Here is a 23,410-nt window from a genome sequence, read left to right on the forward strand (position 1 = left end):
GTGTTTTTCTAACGTGTTAAAATGAGCGTGCAACGTGCCGATCAATGCAGCGGTGACATGAATCCAAAAACATCTAATTTAATAGTAAAAACATTTCTTTCGAGAACTTTAACTTTGAATGTTTTTAAGCACATTTTACTGACAAATACTTAGTTTTACTTAAAGCTACGGCAAGAAACTTCCATTTCGGGTTGAGTTTGGCGGCCCCTATGGACACAAGTGGAACACTCAGGAAGTCTTTTAAAAAAAGTGCGTTTAACTGCAGGCGGTTTATGATACCATCCAGGGAAACCCCCCAAAATGACTTTTGCTTGAGTTTTGGAACCATGTCACACTCTGTGTCACAACACACAATGGTACAACAAGTGGTCTATCTCTCTATTTATATCCATCCATCTATCTATCTATCTATCCATCTATCCATATATATATATATATCTCTAACTCTGGTGATTATTGCTACACTTATTGAAATGATATTCAGTCAAACTCAAAATAGAAATATTTCCTTTATTAAAGTTACAACAAGGAACTTGTGATGTTTCTGAAACTCTTTAGAATTTTTTTTTTTTTTAAACTGCAGCCGGGGTCTGACATTTTACTGAAAATACTTAGTTTTACTTAAAGCTACTGAAAGAAACCTTTTGGCGGTCCCCAGTGGACAAAAGTGGAAGTGCTTCCTTTAGAAAAGCTGCCATTTTATTGCGGCGGTGTCCGATAGTGTTTCCCGCTCAGGCCTAGTTCTCCCCGGCTACGCCGCCTGGCGTGGCAATGGCTTGAATATATATATATATATATATATACACAATCAGTCTCGTAGTGCAGGTGGTCCTGTCGTCACGGCTACCTCCGCGTGTCACGCGGTGTTAGTGCCGCTCACCGCTGCCGCCTGGGGGAAATAACCACCGGTGAGCATCTCAACTGTGAACTGGGGGAAACACGTGGAGTCAGGGGTCATTGTTTCCCCCCGTTGGGAATCCTCTTCCACGCCGTTCTCGGGCCCCTTCCTCCCCAGCAGGAAGTCTCCGTTTGAGAAAACAGTCGTTTCGAGAGTTTCACGCCACGGGAGGCCGCCGGCAGAGCCGAGGGTCGGCCCCGGGGCCGGATCGGAGAAGTCCACCTGCAGACCGGTCAGGAAGTCTCCGAACGCACACCGGTCCTCCTCCTCCGCGTCCCGCCGCTCGTCCTCCGCCTCCTTCCACGCCGCGGCGGCCTGAGGCCTGTAGCCGTTGGTCGGCGGCGGCGGTGAAGGCGTCTCCGATTGGACGGGGACGGCGGAGTACACGACGTCCTCCCGGGAGACCAGGCTGATGGACGACAGCGGCGGGTCGCCGTCGGCGGACGAGAGGAAGGGTTCACTTCCGTCCCGCTGGAGAGACAAACACAACGGGGTTCATGCAGACGCACACTCGGCGGCGGGCGTTGTGCGACGTCACTTCCTGCGACGTCACTTCCTGCGACACCCGTTCATCCGTTTGAGTTCACGCTTAAAAAGAGCGTCAGCGGGTTCTGGTACCTCCAGGAGCCGGATGGCAGTACTGTTTCCTAGTTTTGGTAAGTTCTCATGCAGCCAGGCCGGTCCCCACGATACGCACTTCTGCTTGACTCTGAGAAACACAACACGGCACTCACAGTTCATTATCAGATCAAAGAAAACAAAAACACAATGGTTGCTCTGCTGCTGTTAGGACTCCGATCTTTTTACTTCAGTGAAAGTAGCAGCAAAACATCGTAAACAAGTGACGTCAAACTTAAAGAAGTATTCATCCTGCAGAACGGCCCATTTTATCAATGGGGAGACACAAGCAGAGAGAGCAGTGGAGGGGGGAGGCCCCTCCTTCCTTCCTTGCCTCCTTCCTTCCTTCCTATTTTCCTTCCTTCCCTACCTACTTCCTTGGCTTCCTCCCTTCCTCCCTTCCTTCATTGTCTGGCTTCCTTCCAGCCTTCCTATTTTCTTGCTTCCTTCTTTACCTCCTTCCCTGGCTTCCTTCCATGCCTGGCTTCCTTCCTTCCCTTCCTTTCCTTCCTTCCTTTCCTCCTTTGCTGGCTTTCAACCTTCCTTCCTACCTTTCTTCCTACCTTCTTCCTACATTCCCTCCTTCGCTTCCTCCCTTCCTTCCTTGCCTCCTTCCTTCCTTCCCTACCTACTTCCTTGGCTTCCTCCCTTCCTTCATTGTCTGGCTTCCTTCCATCCTTCCTATTTTCTTGCTTCCTTCTTTACCTCCTACCCTGCCTCCTTCCCTGGCTTCCTTCCTTCCCTTCCTTTCCTTCCTTCCTATTTTCCTTCCTTCCTTGCCTCCTTTGCTGGCTTTCAACCTTCCTTCCTACCTTCTTCCTACCTTCCTTCCTCCCTTCCTTCCTTTGCTTCCTTCTTTTCCTGATGTTAATAAAATAACTAAAGCTGTCACATAAATGTTGCGAGATAAAATAAAAAAAGATGTTGTGTATATTAAATCACACAAAATGTAAATATACATATAAAGTAAATATCCTTTGTTACATTCCGGCAGCAGCTGGTGTGTGTTACTCATCTTGAAGCCCTCGCTCTTTGACCACAGACACTGAGTCGGATCTTTCTTTGACAGACGTTCTTCTTCTCCTTGTTCATGTGAATCTTGCGGCTTCTTGTTCATGTGCTTTTTAAAACCGGCCGCAGTGGCGTCCATAACCGGTTACCAGTCAAACGGAAACCTGCACGCACGTTATGAATCCATTCGAAGGACGAAAGCGATGTTCACGATCGGAATCCTTTCTCCGTGACCAACGCGTGTCTGTTGTTGACGACTGTGTGAATGTTGATACCTTTGCCGCACACAGCTCCAGCACATCAGGTTGGCTACGATCGCGATGAAGAGGGCGATGATGGAAACCATCACGACCCCCGGGCCGACTACAGGAGACAAGAAGGGATCCGCTTAAAGGTTCATTGTCGGCCTTGATACGGTTCATGCTGGTGCTTTTCAATGCGATGGCGGCAGGAGACCGACCTCCGGAGCTTTTATGCTGAGAGCAGACCCGACCCCCCCGCCGGCCTTCTCCTGCGGAGGTGGACGCCGTCAGCTGCAGAGCCACGGCTCCCTCGGGACAGTCCAGCCACATCCGTCTGGGGGCGGAGCCGGGCACCGACACTGGGGAGGAGCCAATGTCACAATTACCGTTATTTTATGTTTTGAACATGTGCGGTCAGGCAACTTTAAGTCCCGAAAGGGGACAAGAAAAAAGTCACTTCACCCACAAACATTTTGATATTTACAGTTCCTCATGACCAGGTGGCAACCTCTCGTTCTAAAGAGGGAAGCCAATGCTTCTTAAAGCTGCATTCTCTCTCCTGGCCACCAGGGGGCGACTCCTCTGGTTGTATAGAAGTATTTGCCCCATGTGTTAAAGCTGCATTCTCTCTCCTGACCACCAGGGGGCGACTCCTCTGGTTGTATAGAAGTATTTGCCCCATGTGTTAAAGCTGCATTATCTCTCCTGACCACCAGGGGGCGACTCCTCTGGTTGTATAGAAGTCTATGCTTCGTGTGTTAAACCTGTATTCTCTCTCCTGACCACCAGGGGGCTCCTCTGTTGTATAGAAGTCTATGCTTCATGTGTTAAAGCTACATTCTCTCTCCTGACCACCAGGGGCTCCTCTGGTTGTATAGAAGTCTATATAATGACTACTTCTCTCTTGATGTATTCCCTCAGTAAACACTGTAAACATGAGTTTATGTCTCTTTTATTTCAAGTCTTCTTCTATACAGCATGATGTCATCATTTAGTACTTTATGGTCATTTAGGGTGCTGTTTAGACATTCTGAATCTCGACCTGAGTTTAACTTTTCTGTTGCTAAAGAACATAAATAAACTAATTTATTTACTGGGACTAAAGTAAAAAAACGTTAGATGAAATGATTAAATTGTGTCCAGTACACACGCACTAACATGTCACACAATTTTTAAAAAAGGCAAGCGCTCAGCTGTTTTCACACTGAAGTTCCAGACAGTGAGTGTGATGCATGCTGGGTAGTAGCAGGCATAACGGTTGCATGTGTGCATGTGGCCACACGGCTTCCTGTTCGCGGTCAGAGTCACTTCTAGAAAACTCTTATGATTCACAGAGAAGAAAAAAAAACGATGACATCCCATAATAGTTGTACATTGACAAATTGCCGCCCAACTGCCGAGATGGCAGAATAAAAAATAAATAAAATAAATATAATTAATAGTTAAAAAAAATGTACATTGAGGGCTTAAACGATGCCTAATCCTGTTTCTACATGCAAAATAATCTAGTTTTTTAACATAACTTCAAAAACACAAGGAAGGTTCTCGGGACGACGGATCTGATTGGTCTACATGATTTAAAGGTTAAAGGCAGTTTGTGGAATATAGCCATATGAAGAAAATGTAACTTGAATGAATGTTCATGCATATATAAAATATCGTCGCTTTTCTGACCCTCGGTATGTTTCTAAGATGCTCAGTGTGATGTTTAACAGACAGAGTGTCTTCTGGGAAACAACCCAGGTGTTTAAGTGAGAGGTGAACTGCGCTGCTGATGCTCTGCAGCACTGTGGGAGCAGCGACGCCGGCTGCACACTTCCCACCATGCAGCGGCTGAGACTTTGCCCACACACGTGTGAGGGTAGAGCGCCTCGGCCTGACCGAGGTGACGCACACGCACGGAGAAAAGTCCTCCTCGTGTCATGAACAGGAAACGACTCACAGCCAACGTGCTTCCTCCAAACCTCTCAGGTCAAATCACATCCAGCCAAGCAAATAGTTTGGTCCTTGTTATAAGGATGAGTCACGTTGTTTAAATATCCGTCAACAAAAATATAACCGCGGTTAAGGGATTGTTTGTTCTTTGCAAAATTGGATTAGGAAATTTTGAAAATGCTAATAAAAATTCTAGGATTTGAATTTCACAATGTCCTAAACCCCAAGGGTCCGACTTCTAGCATATATTAATATATATATATATATTGAGATATATTCAGTTTTATAAATATATATGTATATGTGTATATATATATATATAATGTAGATATATATTGAGATATATTCAGTTTTCTGAAACATAAGACAACAAAAAAATAGCCAATCATCGCAATTGGAAAATCTTAAAAGACTTAAAAGAAGAATCAATTATCATAAGAGCTCCTCATTCATTTCCTGTCAATCAAACGTGGCCCACGTGACCTGAACAGGGCATGGGGTTTGGGGTTTTGGGGGTGGGTGTGGGGGGCGTATGCATTGAAACAAGACAGGAAAGCTCACGGCGGAGTTCAGTGCTGCTGCCGTCCAGCGTCTGGAGGTAGACGGTGTAGTTGGTGATGAAGCCTTTCTGCCTGGCGACAGGCAGCTCGTCCCACTGGATCAGGATCCGTCTGGACTTGTGGACCAGAACCGACATGTTGGGGCCGGACGCCGGCTCTGAAAACACGTACAAAAGGAGACGTATACACGCCACGTGTCGTCCCATTCCCCTCCTACATGTACGACGAGCTCACAGGATACTTAAAAATAGAAACGTGAATGAACCTCACTCTGTTCTTTGGAGTAGACCAGAACGGAGGATGGAGCGCTGACGCCTCTGGCGGTCACGGCGTACAGAGAGATGTTGTACCTCACGCCTGCAGTCAGACCTGAAACCACGTGGGGAACATGTAGTAACACCGTCTCACCACCGAGGAGAAAAACACACACACGCGGGTGTAATTCACCCGAATGACCACAAGAGGCCGCTGCTTCATCTCTGAAGGCGTTTCTGAATGCTGTGTAAGTGGTATGTGATGCAACACCATTGCATCACCAGAGAGAGAGAGAGAGAGAGAGCGAGAGCGAGAGAGACTATATCTTGAATATTAGCACTTCAGTGGTACTCATGGTAATACTTATGGTTGTGTGAGAGAGAGAGAGAGAGAAAGAGAGTGAGAGAGAGAAAGAGACTATATCTTGAATATTAGCACTTCAGTGGCACTCATGGTATTACTTATGGTTGTGTGAGAGAGAGAGCGAAAGAAAGAAAGAGAGAGAGAGAGACTATATCTTGAATTTTAGCTCTTCATTGGCACTAATGGTATTACTCGTGGTTATACTCATGGTATTTCATGGTATTACTTATGGTGAGAGAGAGAAAGAAAGAAAGAGAGAGAGATAAAGAGAGAGAGAGTACCTCTGATGAAAGTGCAGTTTTGATCCAAAGCCACTTTTTGCCACTGCAGCTCCGCCCCAGGAACACCGGTCCACTCCAACACATAGTGCAGCGGTTCTCCTCCAGATGTTGAGGGCAGCGGTTCTCCTCCAGACCAGGAGGCGAACACGGAGCTGCCGTTAGCCGAAGGAGCCGACACCCTCAAGACGGGTCCGTCATCACCTGAGGAGTCAGAGACACGGGTCCACGTCATCCCCCTCTTCCCCCCCCCTGTCGTCTCAAACATGAAGGCGTGATGTCGTGCTTTGAGCACCTGAGCGTCCGAGCGGCACGTCGGCCGACGGAGACGTCCCGTACAAGGTGACGGCGCTGACGCTCAGCGCCCGGAGCTCCGTCGGTACCTGAAGGGCACACCGGGTCAAAGCGGCGGCACAGGTCACTTCCTGTTTGTGGCCTCGGCCCAGAAGGATCTCGTAGCTCTGCAGCGCGCCGCTGTAATCGTCTGGAGACGGAGGCTGAGGACCCAGTAGTCCACGCATCACTCATTCAGTTATAAAAGGACTATTGACACAGTTTCAAGAATATTTATAGATAGACATATATATATTTATTGTAGTTTCTTGTCTGTTGTTAGATGAGATTGAAATCATCGTCATATCTGGTAATTAAACATGAACCCGTAGCTATCTGAATAAAGACTGGAAACCTACCGACAACTTTACGAATTCATAAGTATATGTTAAATATGTTAATTATATGTTAAATATGTACTAAATCCAAAGAGTAAAAACAACAAATTGTGGTTTCATGGGAGTTTATGTGACTTTTTTCTCCGCTGGGTAGAGTCTAGTGTAAATAGATATTGTTTCCTTGAAGTAAAGTGTAAGAAATACCATTAAGAACACACTTTAAAAACATTGTCACATTATTTTTCACTTCACTTAAACAGAACATGACCCCAGAGAGTAAACTACAATCACAATATAAAGCTTTATCACAGTGATACTATAATCTATTCCAACCATGGGAATAAAAATACACAATGATTCTTTAAGTGTTATGATACACAACCTTATAAGACCTTATAAAATGTTTATAATGTGTTATAAAGTATTCGGAATATGTGTGTTTATATTGCGTTATAGAACAAAGTGTGACCGTTTTGTGATTTTTTTTTTACCATAAAGATATTTAATTGATAGCCATCTTTATGATCGATACATTCGTGGTATCAATGACACGTTACCTTCCACAAAACCATCACCATCCGCAGCCCGGCGGTCCCCGGGCCGCCGAACGCCCTCCACACGTCCATCTGCTGAGATGGACCTGGAGATAAAGTTCAGCCACAAGTTGTGGTTTTAAATTGTTGTATCTGTCGACAAATTCTCACACGATCTCTTCCTGTTGCACGAAAAGAAAGAATTGTGAGCTCGAAAACCTTTTCCAGGACTCCTCCCCCCGACCGACGGGCTCCACGTGCTGCAGGGCGACCTTTCGCCGCGACACGTCCTCATCTGGAACTCGTAGTGAGTCAGAGGCTTCAGCCCGGACACTCGAATCAGACCCTCGGAGAGTTCGGTTGCCGCTCCCGCTTCCTAGAAAGAAAACACGGAGGCGGGAAAAAGGTCACACGGCTGCTGCGAAACAAAACACACACAGAGAAGCGACCGCGAAGGCAGCGCAGGCGTCACTTTACCCAAGAGCGCTTATCCGCACGGAGACGGACGTCGGATCGGAGACTCTCCGAGGATCGGAGACCTTCTGAGGATTGGAGACGGATGTTGGATCGGAGACTCTCTGAGGATCTTAGACGGACGTCGGATCGGAGACCCTCCGAGGATCGGAGACTCTCCAAGTTTCGGAGACGGACGTCGGATCGGAGACTCTCCGAGGATTGGAGACCCTCTGAGGATCGGAGACTCTCCGAGGACCCGAGAATCTCCGAGGACCGGAGACCCTCCGAGGATCGGAGACTCTCTGAGGATCCGGCCGTTTCCCAATGCAACAGAGCCGCACTGAAGTTATTCCCAAACTCTATCTGCACGATACGAGGGATTTCTGGCATCACTGAGAATCCAACAGAGCGTAGAAGGAGAAAGCACACAAGTGTAAAATAATTATAAACACTTTGGTAATGACTCGAAAGCTCAAAGAAGTTTGCAACTGATGTTATAAAGTATAAGCAGGAATTAGCAGGATGACTCGTTTCTCTCTTAAAATGCTTCAGATGGACGAAAATCTTAAATGGAGAAGCACATTCTTTCTTAAAGGTGAATATGTTGGACAGAAATGAGAGCTCACTTATATCTTTTACCCGGAGCATGAACGGATCGGATCGCGACGCTGCAAAGTGGTTGTACGCCGTGATGACCATGCGGTGCGTGGTGTTTTCGTCTATCTCTGCTCGCCGTATGGAGACATTTTCGGCGCCCTGGATCCGATCGATCAGCATCCGGGTCCCATTTTCTCTGATAATATAACAAAATAAATATGAGTTGCTGTTGGCAATAGCTTCATTTGAGCTGTAATGAACACGGCACCTGTAGAGGGACACGTTGTAGGTGGGGAGCAGGTGTGTTTCCCGTCCTCGCTCCCATGTGCAGGTGATGAAGTCGGAGGTCCGTGACGTTTCACAACGAACATTTACAGGTTTATCCGGAGGGACTTTGAGCACAGAGGAGAACAGAAGAGAAAAAGAATGAAAAACAAGCTTAACGACATTTTTGTCATGATGTCGAGTCACTGACAAAAAGTGTGAAATCGTTTCACAGCTTCTTCAAAATGTAAACAGAGAGAGGTCATTCAACCTTCAAATTATTAATGTACTTATTCTTCATGTTTTCGATGTTTACTTAGATCAAGAGAAGTAGAGTCATTTCCTATACACTTCAAGACACAATCAGACTTCTTTTTCCAACCAGAAGAGTCGCCCCCTACAGGCCATGAGAGAGAATGCATATTTAAGGCCCTAACTATATTGTGACTGTAGCTGTACGTACGGCCGCCACGCAGGTCCAGTCCGGTGACGACCTTCGACAGCGGCTCCAGCTTGCAGCGCACGAATGATCGAGGCTTCTGCACGTTGACCAGGTGGAACATCGCCGTGGTGCTGTTGAACTTCTCCGAAGGAGTCAACATCTCGTCATTCAGCTGCAGGGATATACTGGAACTAGTAGAAAAAAAATGCATATATATAAATATATATATATATACATATACATACATACATATATAAAATCATATCAATATAAAAAATATATAAAAATACACATGTATGTTGTACGGCGACCTTGAGTGCCTTGAAAGGCGCCTTATAAAATGAATGTATTATTATTATTATGTAAATATATATGTATATATAAATATAACAATATATGAATACATATATAAATATATATAATATAAATATATATGTATATATACATATATGAATATATATGTAAAATATATTTATATAGAAATAAATATATATATAAATATATTTTATATATATATTATATTATATTTGATGATATTTCTACCTCCCCTGAAGGGTCGGGATGCAGCAGTACACCGTGAGGTTGGAGCCGATGAGGAAGAGTGGACCTGGTTCTACGGTCAGGTAGCCGGAGGCAATAAAGGGCTGGCAGCCGGCAGGAAGCAAAGGGCCGCCTGTCCAGAATAAAACGGACCCGGAGGATTTAAAAAGATGCATTTCAATGCCTGCCATACAGTGAACATGTTTAAATGCCAAGATGCAGGGATGCAACTCCCCCTCTTCCCTTTTTATTGACTGCTACACAAAATGGAAATGCTTTTTTTTGTGGCTGTACCAACTAGTGAAAGTTTTCTCACAGAATCAGAGACAGAAACACGGCGACAGTGAAGTGACAGGAAGGGTGGCCACTCACGCTTGAAGGGAAAACCGAGAAGTATAGTAATAAATCTCCAAAGGGTCGAGGGGAGATTCATCTCAGCTCATCTTTTAATCCCTCAGAATCCACTCGGCATAGCTGAAATAAAAAAACAAAAAAGGTGTTTAAAAAACAATCATTTAAAAATCTCTCCGTACATTAAGCGACGTTCAGAACTCACCTCCTCCATCGGGGAGCAGGAGACCTTCTGAGGAACAGACGCAGCGTCTTCTTGAGCTTAAAGACGCATTAATGAGATCAGATAAAGCTCACCAGGGTTTCTTATCCGGAGAAACATCCGTGGTCTGAATCCGACTCGAGTCGATCTCTTCTTGCACGGACGTCTTCAGAAAGAGGCCGCTGACCTAGTTTGGTGGCGTTGATGGCAAACTCTCGACACTTTGAACGTCGGGTCCAGAGCTTTTCTTGTCCTACTTCTTCTATATGAACGGGTTGTTTTTTCTTCCCCGTCACCACAAAAAAGTTGAGTTGACTATTTAAAAAGGTCAACAGTGCTGAGAACCTGCTCTCATTGGAACACGCTGCCGTGAGAAGATCCCCGAGAGCAGTAATATATATAATATGCAAGGGTCACGACATTTCTGAGGGTTTTTACAGCAGCTTAGAACATCGAGAAAAACACATTATTTACTGCCGTCTCTGAACTGATAATAAATCTCACAATAAATATTCCTATATTCTTCTCATTTATCTGGTTCCTTATGGTCATATTCCCTCAGTGTCAGAGACACTTGCTCGAGCTACTCCAGGTGTGTGTGTGTGTGTGTGTGTCTTCCTCTCGCTGGTTGTTTTCCATTTCTAACATTCAAAGCTTTCAATTCAGTTCAATTGACGGGGAAAAGCCCAAAGAAGTGAGACGAGCTGCGTGTTCACGGAAAGAGAGACGCACGCTTTGATGTTTATATATGTCACTTTACAAGTTACAAAAAGATTAAAATACATTCAAAGTGCTACTTTCTAAAATGTAGAAAAGCAAAGCCTCATTCATGGATTGAAATGTGCTAAACAAATCTTATTTTAAATCTGCTATGTCAGTATTTAGTTAACACTGATTTTATTTCTTTAGGCAATAGAAAGGATTACATTAATAACTTTAAATACCTTTTTAAAAGCGGCTTGATTAAGATGAAAAACAACATGTCCACATTATGTTTTATCAAATTATAATAAAAGAGACACACACACACAAAAAGACTGACACACAGACACACACAAAAAGACATAACACACAGAGACACAGACAAAAAGACACACACACATAAAAAGACAGACAGACACATATAGACACACAGACACTTTGTTAATCTACAGCGGCTGTATTGCAACACACACACTGGGCGCGGCCCCCGCGTGCTCATGGGTCGGGTCAGCGCGGCGTGGCGCGGAGGCGGTACGGCCGCGGGCACAGCGTGGCGCCCAGCTTGAACTCTAGGCTCGGCTCCTCTCCGGGCGGCGGAGAGAAGGAAAACCTCTGGAGGAGGGAGGTGAAGAAGAGGAACAACTCCATGCGGGCCAGCGGCTCCCCGAGACACATGCGTTTACCTGAGAGCACAACAACAACAACACTTGTTACCTAGTCCGAAGCGGTCTGATGGTCTTTATGAAGGTTTTCGCGCGGCTCGGACTGACCGGCGGAGAAAGGGAGGAACGCTTCCCTCTTCCTCAACTTGCCGTCCTGGTCCAGGAAGTGATCCGGGTTGAAGGCGTGCGGCGTCTCCCACATGGACTCGTCTCGCAGCACCGAGGTGAGCGTCGGCATGATGACGGTGCCCTGAAGAACGGGGAGGTCGAAACACATCGCTCCTTTTATTTAAAAATAATAAACACACCACAAGAGAGAGAGAGAGAGAGAGAGCAACAAATAACTCAACATGAGAAATTAATTTTCTACTTGAATTCTGAACGTTTCCCTCAGTATTATGTGATTCCACCTCATCATCATCATCCTTCACTTAGTGCAGTTTGACAGAACCAAGGTGCGCACACACACACACACACATTTATAATATGTACTGGGGTCATCGGTGCGGAGGAGAGTAAGAGAAATGTGGGTGTGTCTCCGTGTTCACGGATACACACAGAGGAAGGAAGGGAAGGTAGGAAGGAAATGTAGGAAGGAAGCTAGGCAAGGAAAGGAGACAAGGAAGGTATGAAAGAAAGGAAGGAAGGAAAGGAAGGGAGGAAGGACATGTAGGAAGTAATCTAGGGAAGAACGTAAGGAAGGTTAGGAAAAGAGGTAAGAAAGGAAAAAGGCAAGGTAGGTCGGAAAGGAAGGAAAGGAGGCAAGGAAGGTAGGAAAGGAGGAGGAAGGTATGAAAAGAAGAAAGGAAAGGAGGCAAGGAAGGAAAGTTAAGAAGGAAGCTAGGCAAGGAAGGAAGGTAGGAAAGAAAAGAAGCCAACCAACGAGGCAAGGATGGAAGGAAGCCAGGCAAGGAGGCAAGGAAGGAAGGACCCCCTCACCCTAACCATTGAAGTTAAGTAAATTGCCACTCGAGTGTGTTTTGGAGAAAGCAGCATGTTCCCAAGCCTCCCGCTCAGGTACCTTGGGGAAGGTGAAGCCCCCCACCGAGGTCTCGCGGCCCGCCATGTGCAACAGGTTGAGCGGCAGGATGTTGGCCATCCTCTGGACCTCGTGCAGCACGGCGTCCGTGTACGGCAGCCGCTCTCTGTCGGACATGGAGGGCTGCTTGGAGGAGCCCACCACAGAGTCCATCTCGGCCTGGACCCTCGCTGCACACAGGGAACAGTGTGTCCATGAGGGGGGGGGGGGGCAATAACAGGCCTGACCTGCATCGCTCCCTGATCACGTCATTTACAAACCATGCAGGAAACGGAGAGATAGAGCTCACGCACACACATCACAATGTTAACAATCTCCCCCTCTCTGTTTTCTCCCTCTCTTTCCCTCCGTCTGTCACACTATCTGTCTCTCTCCCTCTTTCCCCCTCCCTCCCTCTCTCTCTCTCTTTCCGTCCCTCCCTCCCTCCCTCGCACCCTCCTTCCCTCTCTCTCTCTGTCACACACACACACACACCTTGTATGTGGGGGTAGTAGATCATGTAGAGCAGCCCCCAGTGCAATGTGGTCGTTGTGGTTTCAGTTCCAGCAACAAACAGGTCCATGGAGCAATAATACAGGTTCTTGGAGTTGTAGCCGGAGTCCTCGTCCTCCTTCTGTCAACAACAACAACAACAACACAAGTTCCCGTTAGAAAGTGCAGACGAGGACCGTACACACCGCCGACGCTTTGAAGGCGCTCACCTCTCCCATCTCGGCGAGGAAGCAGTCGATGTAGTCTCTGGGCGAGGAGGCGTCCAGGCTCTCTTTGTGCTCCTCCACCTTCACCTGGATGAAGTCCAGGATGGTTTTGGTCAGGGAGAACATCCTCTGGTGGGGTCCAGGAAGCCGTCTCATCAGCCAGGGGGCGAGATTATAAGCCTGCAGGGCACCAAGGCGGTTATCTGGGATGGAAGGGTAAAAGACACAGGGGGAGGCGGCACATTTTCATTTTATCCACCCCCCAAAAAGGAAAAATAGACTCCCTGTAAATCCCTGCTCACATGAGCCCAGAAGCCTCCTTCCAGGTACAGCAACTCATTGAAGGACTGGAGAATAAACTGGTGCTGCTTGTCAGAGTATTCAAAGCGTTCCCCAAACACCAGGCAGCAGATGATGTTGGACACGGCCTGGTTGATCAGAGGCTGGGCATCAAAAGGCTTGCCTATAAAATAAAGACAAAATGTAGATAAGACACACACAAAAAAATAAATAATAATAATAACACATATATACCGATATACCGTCATATATATATATATGACGGTATATCGGTTGTTAATGATACATAAGTTTGTATAAAAGATATATATATACACACACAATATGTATATATTAGATATATAATATTTAATTATAATATATATATTTATATGTTTAAATTCTTCAAAGAACACAACAAAAAATTAAGTGCAAAATGCATGCTTTCTTTCAGCCACTTGTATCTATTCTATTGTACAAGGAAGGTTTACAGTATTTTATTTGTTTTTAAAAGTCGAGCACCTTAAGAAAGGAAGTAATGTTTATTTATATTGCACTTCTCACTGAAAAAGTGTCACAAAGTGCAGTACAGTCGTGAAGTAAAACAATTCGGCCACTTTTTTTATTTTTTTAAAGCCTCTGTCCGTATGGTTAATATTATTATTTGAGTGAAATTGTGATACTTAGCATACACATTTTTGGATTATGGCCCAAAATTATGTTTTGTGATGTCAAAGTGACGTTCTGACCACCAAAATCCCTCAAAGTGTACTTCATATATCGCTTTCTCAGGAATGGAGCGGCCGTACGGACAGACAACCCTAAAAACATCGTCTAGCGTAATAAAAATAAATAATGCTTTGACTTAAAAAGGCCTATTAGTTGAGAAATATGAGATCAGTGCCTTGCTGAAGGGCAAACGCCTCCGTGAGATAGTGACACTCCTGCTGGATGGACACCTCCAGGCTCTTCTTGCCGACGCCAAAGTTTCTGAGTGTACGGATAGCAAATCTCCTCTGCTGCTTCCATGAGTTGCCATTCGTTAACACCAGACCTGTGGGAAAACCAGAGGAGCATGAGAGCCGAAAGGAGTCAACTAACAGCTAGCCGAACGCTAATAAAGTAGCGTCATCGTACAAACTTGCAGCAACATTTATTTTGAAACACGATGCAACGCGACGCCACCTTTGTTGTTGGACAATGCATCGAACATCGGTATCCTGGGGCGGTCCACGTAGTCCTCTCCCTTTAGGACCAGGGCCTCCCAAACCAGCTTGTAGCCATTGAGGACCACGATCCTTCCACCGAAGAGCCGGAGGCTGAAGACGTTTCCGTATTTCGCTGCAAACTGAACACAGAGAGCAGACTTTGAGTTGTGAACCTACTTTCTGAGGGATGTGGAGCAGCAAAACTCTGTCTGGCTTTACCTGACCACAGCCGGCTACAGTAGGTATTACGGCCCCTTGTGGTTATTTTGTGGTATTTTTTTCCCAATCAAAACCATAACAGTAGTGTAACTTAATATGTTACTATAATTTTATTACATATAATGTCCAAAACATCTATATGTTTTTTGACTTATATCAAATTTGATAAATTATTGCTTAAATATAGGTCAATCTCCTTCCGTGCTTTTTGGACTGTACGGCCCCCGTACAATTACACCTGGCAACCAGTGTTGCCAGGTCCGCGGTTTTCCCGCGGAATTGGGCTACTTTTGAAGTGTTGCCGCGGGTTGAATTTGTTGTCCGCTGGTTCGGGTAGACCTATTTTGCATGCAAATTACATGAATATCTTTAAATAAAAATCCATATTTTAAATGAAATAATTTATTTCTACCCAAATCCTACCAAACTGACTCCAGATCAGCACGTACACACATGGACATGGGACACGCCCACATACACACACGCACCTAAAGCTCTCGCCGCTCTCAGTCTCCCGCGACCCGCTCGATCCCAACTCTGGTCTGGTAGTTAGTGTAGCTAGCTACACTGGAGAAACATGCCACCCGGTAAGTGGGCTAAATACGGGAAGAAATATACGAAAGAATGGGAAAGTGAAAACGTAATTAAAGAATGGATAGAACGTGTGGCTGGGGATGATACCAAAGCTTTTTGTCGGTACTGCAAAACCGAGATTCGTGCGCACCAGTGATCTCCAAAACCACAGCAAAACGGGGAAACACATTCGAAATGCTGCTCCGTTCTCCAGTTGTCGAGTGCGTACATAGTTTGAACTATAAGTATATGATAAAAATATAGTGAAGCAACATAAGGTGTTTCAGTTGAAATAAGGTATTGCATTAACTACAGTAAATGCATATGAAGTAAAAACAGTACATTCATGTTGTCCAGGCAGGGAGGAAGAGAGAAAAGGGAAGAGAAAGCCTCAAGACAAAGCAACAGGTTAGTTTGTCCGTCAGTGAATTGGTCTACACCTTCACAGAGCTATACAGGACTGTCTCAGAAAATTAGAATATTGTGATAAAGTTCTTTATTTTCTGTAATGCAATTAAAAAAACAAAAATGTCATGCATTCTGGATTCATTACAAATCAACTGAAATATTGCAAGCCTTTTATTCTTTTAATATTGCTGATTATGGCTTACAGCTTAAGAAAACTCTAAAATCCTATCTCATAAAATTTTAATATTTCCTCAGACCAAGTAAAAAAAAAGATTTATAACAGCTGAGTGTTTGTCAAGGTTCAGGAAACCCTTGCAGGTGTTTCGAGTTAATTAGACAATTCAAGTGATTTGTTTAATACCCTACTAGTATACTTTTTCATGATATTCTAATATTTAGAGATAGGATATTTGAGTTTTCTTAAGCTGTAAGCCATAATCAGCAATATTAAAAGAATAAAAGGCTTGCAATATTTCAGTTGATTTGTAATGAATCCAGAATGCATGACATTTTTGTTTTTTTAATTGCATTACAGAAAATAAAGAACTTCATCACAATATTCTAATTTTCTGAGACAGTCCTGTATTTTATTTATGATAATATACTGTATCTAATTACACAAGGCCATTTTAGGACCTAGGTGAAATAACTGTTTCGGGAAAACTGCTTTTAATGCTGGCATACTAACCATTTGTTGTTACTTTGTAGATATTACAATACATTTGGCAATGATAGCAATGTTGTTGGACTTTAAAAGCAGTGTATATGGTTTGGCACGGGCATATTTTGAGTTCTGATATTGGGCTTGTTTTTTGGGCTTGTTTTATTGGCCATTGGGCTGGTTTTGATTGGCCATTGGGCTGGTTTTGTCACACAGACCTGGCAACCCTGCTGGCAACGGCAAGCATGACGCAGTGAGGTTCCGCGGATGACGGCTCATCCGCAGTAACTTCAGTTATTAGTTGCTTTACAGATATGAAAATTAATAAAATAAGAATAATACTTCAGTGATACCGAAGGGGAGATTTAATAACCAACTCAGAAGATTGTAAAGTAGTTAAAAATCACCTGTTTGTTTCCCTCCAGATAAAATGACCGTTGACTAAGAGGACGGACGAGGGCGAGTCCAGGTAAAAGGTAACGGGGAGGGAATCACATAGCAGGGTAACACTATTCCACACAACACCCTGGCCTGTGTGTGCCTGTGTGTGTGTTTGTTTTGTTTGCACACTGATCATATAACAGTCAGGCCATCAGGCTGCTGAACAAGGACTGAGACCCTCATTAACACTACACACCAGAACATATTCTGTGAATATCTATGGCCATGGTGTATATTTTATTACATTGTTTATATATATATATATTGTATATATATATTGTATGTATATACATATATATATATATATAGTCTCAAAAAAAGTGTATATTTTATTACAATTGTTTTATATATATATATTGTCATGATGTATATTCTATTACATTGTTTTATACATATATTGTTAATACTTTCTTCTTTTTTTGTGTGTGGATATTGTATAGTTTATTCTCATTCTTATTCTTTTTTTAGTCTGCTACTGCTGTCGGGTGTTTTGCACATAAGAATTTCACGAACCGATTATACTTGTATAAAAGGGGATGTGACAATAAAAAAACTTGAAACATACCTCTCCGATCTGCAGGTGGAATCTGGAGGGGTTCATGCGATGGAGGTCCCCGATGAACGGGAGAGCCCAGGGCCCCGGGGGGAAGTTCGGCGGAGCTCGGTTCTTCCAAACATCCGCTAACACCAGCAAAACTAAAATAAATATCAAAATAGTCCTGCCGTCCATCCACTCCAAGCCGAGCACGTTGTATATCGCCTCCACGTGCATGTTGGCTTAACGCTGCCGACTATTTAAATGTTACGCCGTTAACTTCTGCTGGTCCGAGATCAGTTTAGGACACGGGCGGAATGTTTGTGTTGCACGTGAATGGAAATCCTGATACGAGACGAGCCTTGTTTTTGCGTTTCTGACCTTCAAAATAAAAGCACATTACATAACATGCAGGGAAGAGACTTTGACAAGTGGAGTGCTCAGTAGATACATAAAAATGGTAGTGGGTTTACTTTAAAGTCACATTTATTTTATTTTTTGTTTTGGTCATGATTTAGTCAGTGCAACATGTTTTAATCATATTTTTCAAAGATGCTGTGATATGAAATAATTTTTAAAATCCTGTAAATCATTTAAAGAAACATTCTCAAAATATATCGATCTCATAATTATGACTTATGAGAGTGCAAGTCATAAATATGAGCTACTAAGTCATTATTTCTAAGAAGGTTTCTCATTGTAATGACTGACAGGATATATATATATATATATATATATATATATATATATATATATATATATATATATATATATTATCACAGTGATATGATACTAATAGAGTATATTTATGCTTGTTGTATATAAAAATAAGCATCCAGCTCTACGCAGATCTTTTGTTGATGTAAATTTTAAAGCAATGCTCTTGTTGGAAAATCCCACAAGTAGAAATACTTTGTTCTAAGTAAACGTCCTAAATTCATATTTTAGTTACGATACTAAAAGTAAACATTTTGCAGAATCACCCCCTTCGGAACCATAAATCAATGGATTATTATTATTATTTAGATCTTGCAGCATGTAAATGTGGCGCTGGCTGGAACTACTGGTGCAGCTTTTAAGAATACATATTTAAGAATTAGTTCAGGTGTTTAACCTTTGTTCGCTGATCTAAGGAAGTGTTCCACGCTTCAGTTTACAAGGGATATCTAACGAGAAAACACGTTTGTTATTGTGTATTAAGTACAAAGCTTTTGGATGAATGATTTAATGCTTACACTCGGTCAAATGTAACTTGTATACTCAAGATATCTTTTATATACAACTTACATAACAGATCTATCCAGTGTACAAAGTCCAAACGGTATAACGTACTTTGCCTTATTACTGTTTAATATTTTTCTATTCAATCAAAATGATAAGCAAGCAGTGCACATAAAACTGTCTGGAAGATTTCAAGCTCAGGGGCCTCATTTATAAAGGGATTTACGCAAGAAAAAATGGCGTACGCCGTTTCTACGCAAGGTTTGCGATTTATAAAATACTAACTTGACTGGAAAAGGTGCGGTCCTCCACGCAAACTCGAACCCATGCGTACGCACTAAGCACAACAACAGGAGAGACGAGAAACTGCGACACCGTTGGCAGAAGGAAGAATGGAGAGAAATATGTGGAAATAATACCATCAATATGTTACTCATTTATCATATGAAGGACTACTTTTCAAACATTGATTAAAGCCAATCTTAAAATGATTAAACAAACTTCTGTTGCGACTCCTCAGTGCACACAGACACATAACTTGGAGAAATAAATAAATACGGATATGTTATTTAAAACCACCTCGAATATGTTGTGTTAATGTTATGAAATGTATTCTCATAAATGATGCGGTAAGCAGGAGGACAGAATTACGTCTATACTGATATATCATGTGCGTCTGGTGACGGGCACACCTCGGTGTGCAACTATATACGTTCTGTCATTAAAAAGCTTCATGGTCTAAAATCAATTATCGATAATAACTTCTAACAGTAGCAGGCTAAAACAAGGGTTAACACAGATTCAGCTTTAGGTGCCTTACATATAGAGTGAAAAGGAAGCCATATAACTATTAATATTCCTTATGATTAGGACGAATCTCCGTCTTATTATGGCTAGCAAATGGACCAGTCAATAAAAGCAGGGTCATTTCACCACCTGTACCTTATCATATACAATCAGGTGGCCGGGTGTGTATAAAAGACGTGCCACAATGCGTAATGACGCACAATGGCTGATTTGGCACGAGGACTTGGCAAATGGAAGAGTGCGGAGGGTGCGTAATTTCAGAGACCGCAAGATTTGCTGGCCAATGATGATGAGTGGCTCATGAGCCGGTTCCGACTTCAAGAGCCGTTTACTAGAGCTGTGTGCTGTGTTGGGTCCGGAGTTAGAGCGGAGCACCGAAGGAACCGAGCATGCGGTTCCAATCCAAGTATTGACAACACTTGGATTTCTGGCAACCGCACGTTTCAGAGGGAAATGGCTGATAGGTCGGGATATCCCAGCCCACCCTCAGCCGTATTATGCCAGATGTGTTGGGAGGTATAATTGCGTTGTCGCCTTTATACATAAAGTTTCCTTACACGGTGGATGAGCAGGCAAATAAATATGCAATTTGCAGCAATGTCCGGTTTCACAAATGTAATCGGTGCCATTGACTGCACTCACATTGCTGTAAGGGCACCCAGTATCAATGAAAGTGCATTCGTTAATCGAAAGCACTTTCATTCGATTAATGTCCAAATTATATGTGATGCTAACATGCTGTTCACCAATGTGGTTGCTCGGTGGCCTGGGTCAACGCACGACTCCTTCATTTGGCGAAACAGCAGTGTTGGCCGCCGACTTGAGGCTGGAGCTGTGCGTGATGGGTATCTTTTGGGTAAGATTTTAAAACTCCTAAATAATTAATAATGTATATATGCTGCGTTATATAACCTATGTATCAACACTACAGGTGACAGTGGATATCCCCTCAAGCGGTGGCTGCTCACCCCGTTCAACAACCCGCAGAGCGCAGAGGAGCGAAATTACAACACTCGCCACAGCCAGGCACGAGCTGTGGTAGAGCGCTCAATAGGCCTGCTAAAGGGCAGGTGGCGCTGCCTCGATGCCACAGGAGGAAAGCTTTGCTATAAACCGGACAAGGCATGTGCAGCACTTTGGTTCGACCGAAAATCTATTTTAAATGTGCTATATAAATAAAATTTGATTTGATTTGAAGGTGTGCCAAATTGTGAGGGCGTGTGCTGTGCTGCACAATTTGGCACTCCTTAAAAATGCAGTAGGGGCGAGATCCCCCTAGCGACGCTGGCACTCAGTGGCACTTGCCAGTAGTTGCCACAGCTACTCAGTGGCACTTGCCGGCACTTGCCAGCAGTTGCCAGCAGATGCCACTACTAGTCAAAAAGTGCCACTACTAGTTAAAAAGTGCCACTACTAGTCAAAAAGTGCCAGCAGACGGAGGGTCGGGCCGCAGTGGAGTCTGCGACGATTTAGTGACAAGCTTCACTGAAGTGCCCGGACAGCGGAAGAAATCACTTTCATGATCACAGAATGGAGGAGCTGCGGTTTAGCTAGATAGATAGCTAAAATAGCTAGATACACAGATGGATGTGTGTATATATATAAAAAGACACTAATTAATATATATATATATTAATTAGTGTCTTTTTGTAGACACTTACTGACAATATGCAATAAGATAGTGCTGTACATTACTGCTGTACTATATTTAATATTGTTTTGCTACTACGTTTCACTTCGTAATCTATTACACTTATATACCATGATATTGTAACGTCTCGGACGTTATGGCACTGATGACACGGAGACGGGACGACGTTATTAATCCTCCCTTTATTGGGCATCCACCAACACATACAGCGTGTTCCTCTCAGCTTAGCAGGTCGAAAGTCAACAACAACGGTTCCCGTCAACCACCCTTAACTCCCGTTTTCCGATAGGTTAACCCCGCCTCCCCTCTACTCCGCCAATCACAGGCACGCCCCCTCGACCAGCATGCACGGTGCCACACTTTGATTGACAGCCACTTCACAGGGTCGCTACAATATATTACAAAGTGAAGAAGCAAAACAATATTAAATATAGTACAGCAGTAATGTACAGCACTATCGCATATTGTAAGTAAGTGTCTACAAAAAGACACTAATTATATATATATATATATATATATATCCATCTGTGTATCTAGCTATTTTAGCTATCTATCTATCTATCTATCTATCTATCAATCTAGCTAAACCGCAGCTCCTCCATTCTGTGATCATGAAAGTGATTTCTTCCGCTGTCCGGGCACTTCAGTGAAGCTTGTCACTAAATCGTCGCAGACTCACCGCGGCCGACCCTCCGCCTGCTGGCACTTTTTGACTAGTAGTGGCACTTTTTAACTAGTAGTGGCACTTTTTGACTAGTAGTGGCATCTGCTGGCAAGTGCCGGCAAGTGTCACTGAGTGCCAGTGCTTAAACTTTAGACTAACAGTGGCATCTCCTCAAAGGAGAATTTCATGGAGGTATAACAGTATGACATGGTAAAAAAATAATTATATATTTTTTATTATTAAAGAAAGGCAGGTACATTATACATATCATGGTATATAAGTGTTATATATTACGAAGTGAAACGTAGTAGTAGCAAAACAATATTCAATATAGTACAGCAGTATTGTACAGCAATATCGTATTGCATATTTTAAGTAAGTCTAAAAAAATACATTATCTATGCAAGTCTGTGGCACTTGCCACAGACTTGCCACTGAGGTGCCAGTGAGGTGCCAGTGAGTTGCCAGTGAGGTGCCAGTGAGGTGCCAGTGAGTTGCCAGTGAGGTGCCAGTGAGGTGCCAGTGAGTTGCCAGTGAGGTGCCAGTGAGTTGTCGGTGCCAGTGATTGCACTCGCCCTCTCTCACCTTAACATCAGTGTCCCCATCTGCCTCCGTCACCACTCCACTCAGCAGGGACTCGCCGATTATACCGGCCAGCCTTTCATCCATAGGGGTGAGCTCCGGTGCTCCTGTTCCCCCTCCCGTGGCACACACACTCTGCCTGTGTGATGCCAGGCGTTTTTTGGCGTCCACCTTAATGTCGGACCACTTCTTTTTGATTTCCGCAACAGTGCGACCCTGTGCTGATGCAGCGTTGACAGCATCTGTCACATGCTGCCACTCTCTTGCCTTTTGGCATTTGTTACGCCAATGCTATGGCCACCAAACAAAATGTGTTGCCTCGTCTCGATTTCTCCGACAAGGATTTCTACTTCACAGTTGTTAAAGTTTCTTTTTTTGCCTCTTTTTTCCTTGTTTGCCATGTTCGATGTAGTTTGTGTGTAGTTTGATGAATATTCATTATGGGCGTATCAATGACTATTTATGGGCAAATATGGGTGTGACGGGAAGACCGCAAAAGCTGCTCCGCATTTCAAGTTGATTGTGATTTATAAAGGGAAACCGGCGTAGGATGTGCGGTACGCACTTCCCTCGCATTTACGCAAGGTTTTATGAATGGGAAAATGGCGTAATTTTTTCCCCCTATTTTTTTGCTTTCTACTACGTAAGCAACCTTCCTACGCAAATCCTACGCACGCCGTTATGAATGAGGCCCCAGGTCTTTTTTTCACGTCAAAGGATCAGAGGCCAAACATGTTGCATCACATGCTCTTGTTGGGGCCCCTTCATTTCCCTCTCAGTTTCCTCCCCCTCCTCACTCCTCAGATCTAATGAGACGCACCACGACCTCACGAGTGGAAGCACA

The 23,410-nt window shown here is 43.8% G+C and overlaps 2 protein-coding genes across 3 annotated transcripts; both read right to left on the bottom strand.

Annotated features, from left to right (window-relative positions):
- Nucleotides 1–496: 496 nt before the first annotated feature.
- Nucleotides 497–10,714, bottom strand: il23r (interleukin 23 receptor). Of its 2 annotated transcripts, XM_056415499.1 has the most exons (17): nucleotides 10,220–10,237; nucleotides 10,036–10,137; nucleotides 9,667–9,796; nucleotides 9,145–9,314; nucleotides 8,686–8,809; nucleotides 8,447–8,613; nucleotides 7,842–8,212; nucleotides 7,584–7,740; nucleotides 7,389–7,471; nucleotides 6,456–6,657; nucleotides 6,164–6,364; nucleotides 5,535–5,633; nucleotides 5,266–5,421; nucleotides 2,988–3,128; nucleotides 2,803–2,890; nucleotides 1,517–1,607; nucleotides 497–1,369 (listed from the first exon to the last, which is right to left on the bottom strand). In XM_056415499.1, exons 2-17 carry the CDS (start codon nucleotides 10,094–10,096, stop codon nucleotides 857–859), a joined length of 2,754 nt encoding a protein of 917 aa, XP_056271474.1. In that variant the 5' UTR covers nucleotides 10,097–10,137; nucleotides 10,220–10,237; the 3' UTR covers nucleotides 497–856. The 2 variants fall into 2 exon arrangements, with proteins under 2 accessions (XP_056271474.1, XP_056271475.1); XM_056415500.1 differs by having other exon boundaries at nucleotides 6,456–6,543; nucleotides 10,036–10,714.
- Nucleotides 10,715–10,945: 231 nt separating this feature from the next.
- Nucleotides 10,946–18,063, bottom strand: LOC130194467 (cytochrome P450 2J4-like). Its single transcript, XM_056415537.1, has 9 exons — nucleotides 17,672–18,063; nucleotides 14,782–14,944; nucleotides 14,501–14,650; nucleotides 13,620–13,780; nucleotides 13,321–13,497; nucleotides 13,094–13,232; nucleotides 12,602–12,789; nucleotides 11,689–11,830; nucleotides 10,946–11,601 (listed from the first exon to the last, which is right to left on the bottom strand). Exons 1-9 carry the CDS (start codon nucleotides 17,876–17,878, stop codon nucleotides 11,426–11,428), a joined length of 1,503 nt encoding a protein of 500 aa, XP_056271512.1. The 5' UTR covers nucleotides 17,879–18,063; the 3' UTR covers nucleotides 10,946–11,425.
- Nucleotides 18,064–23,410: the final 5,347 nt, after the last annotated feature.

This window comes from Pseudoliparis swirei, chromosome 5 (assembly GCF_029220125.1).
Source record: "Pseudoliparis swirei isolate HS2019 ecotype Mariana Trench chromosome 5, NWPU_hadal_v1, whole genome shotgun sequence".
Classification (NCBI taxonomy): Eukaryota; Metazoa; Chordata; class Actinopteri; order Perciformes; family Liparidae; genus Pseudoliparis; species Pseudoliparis swirei.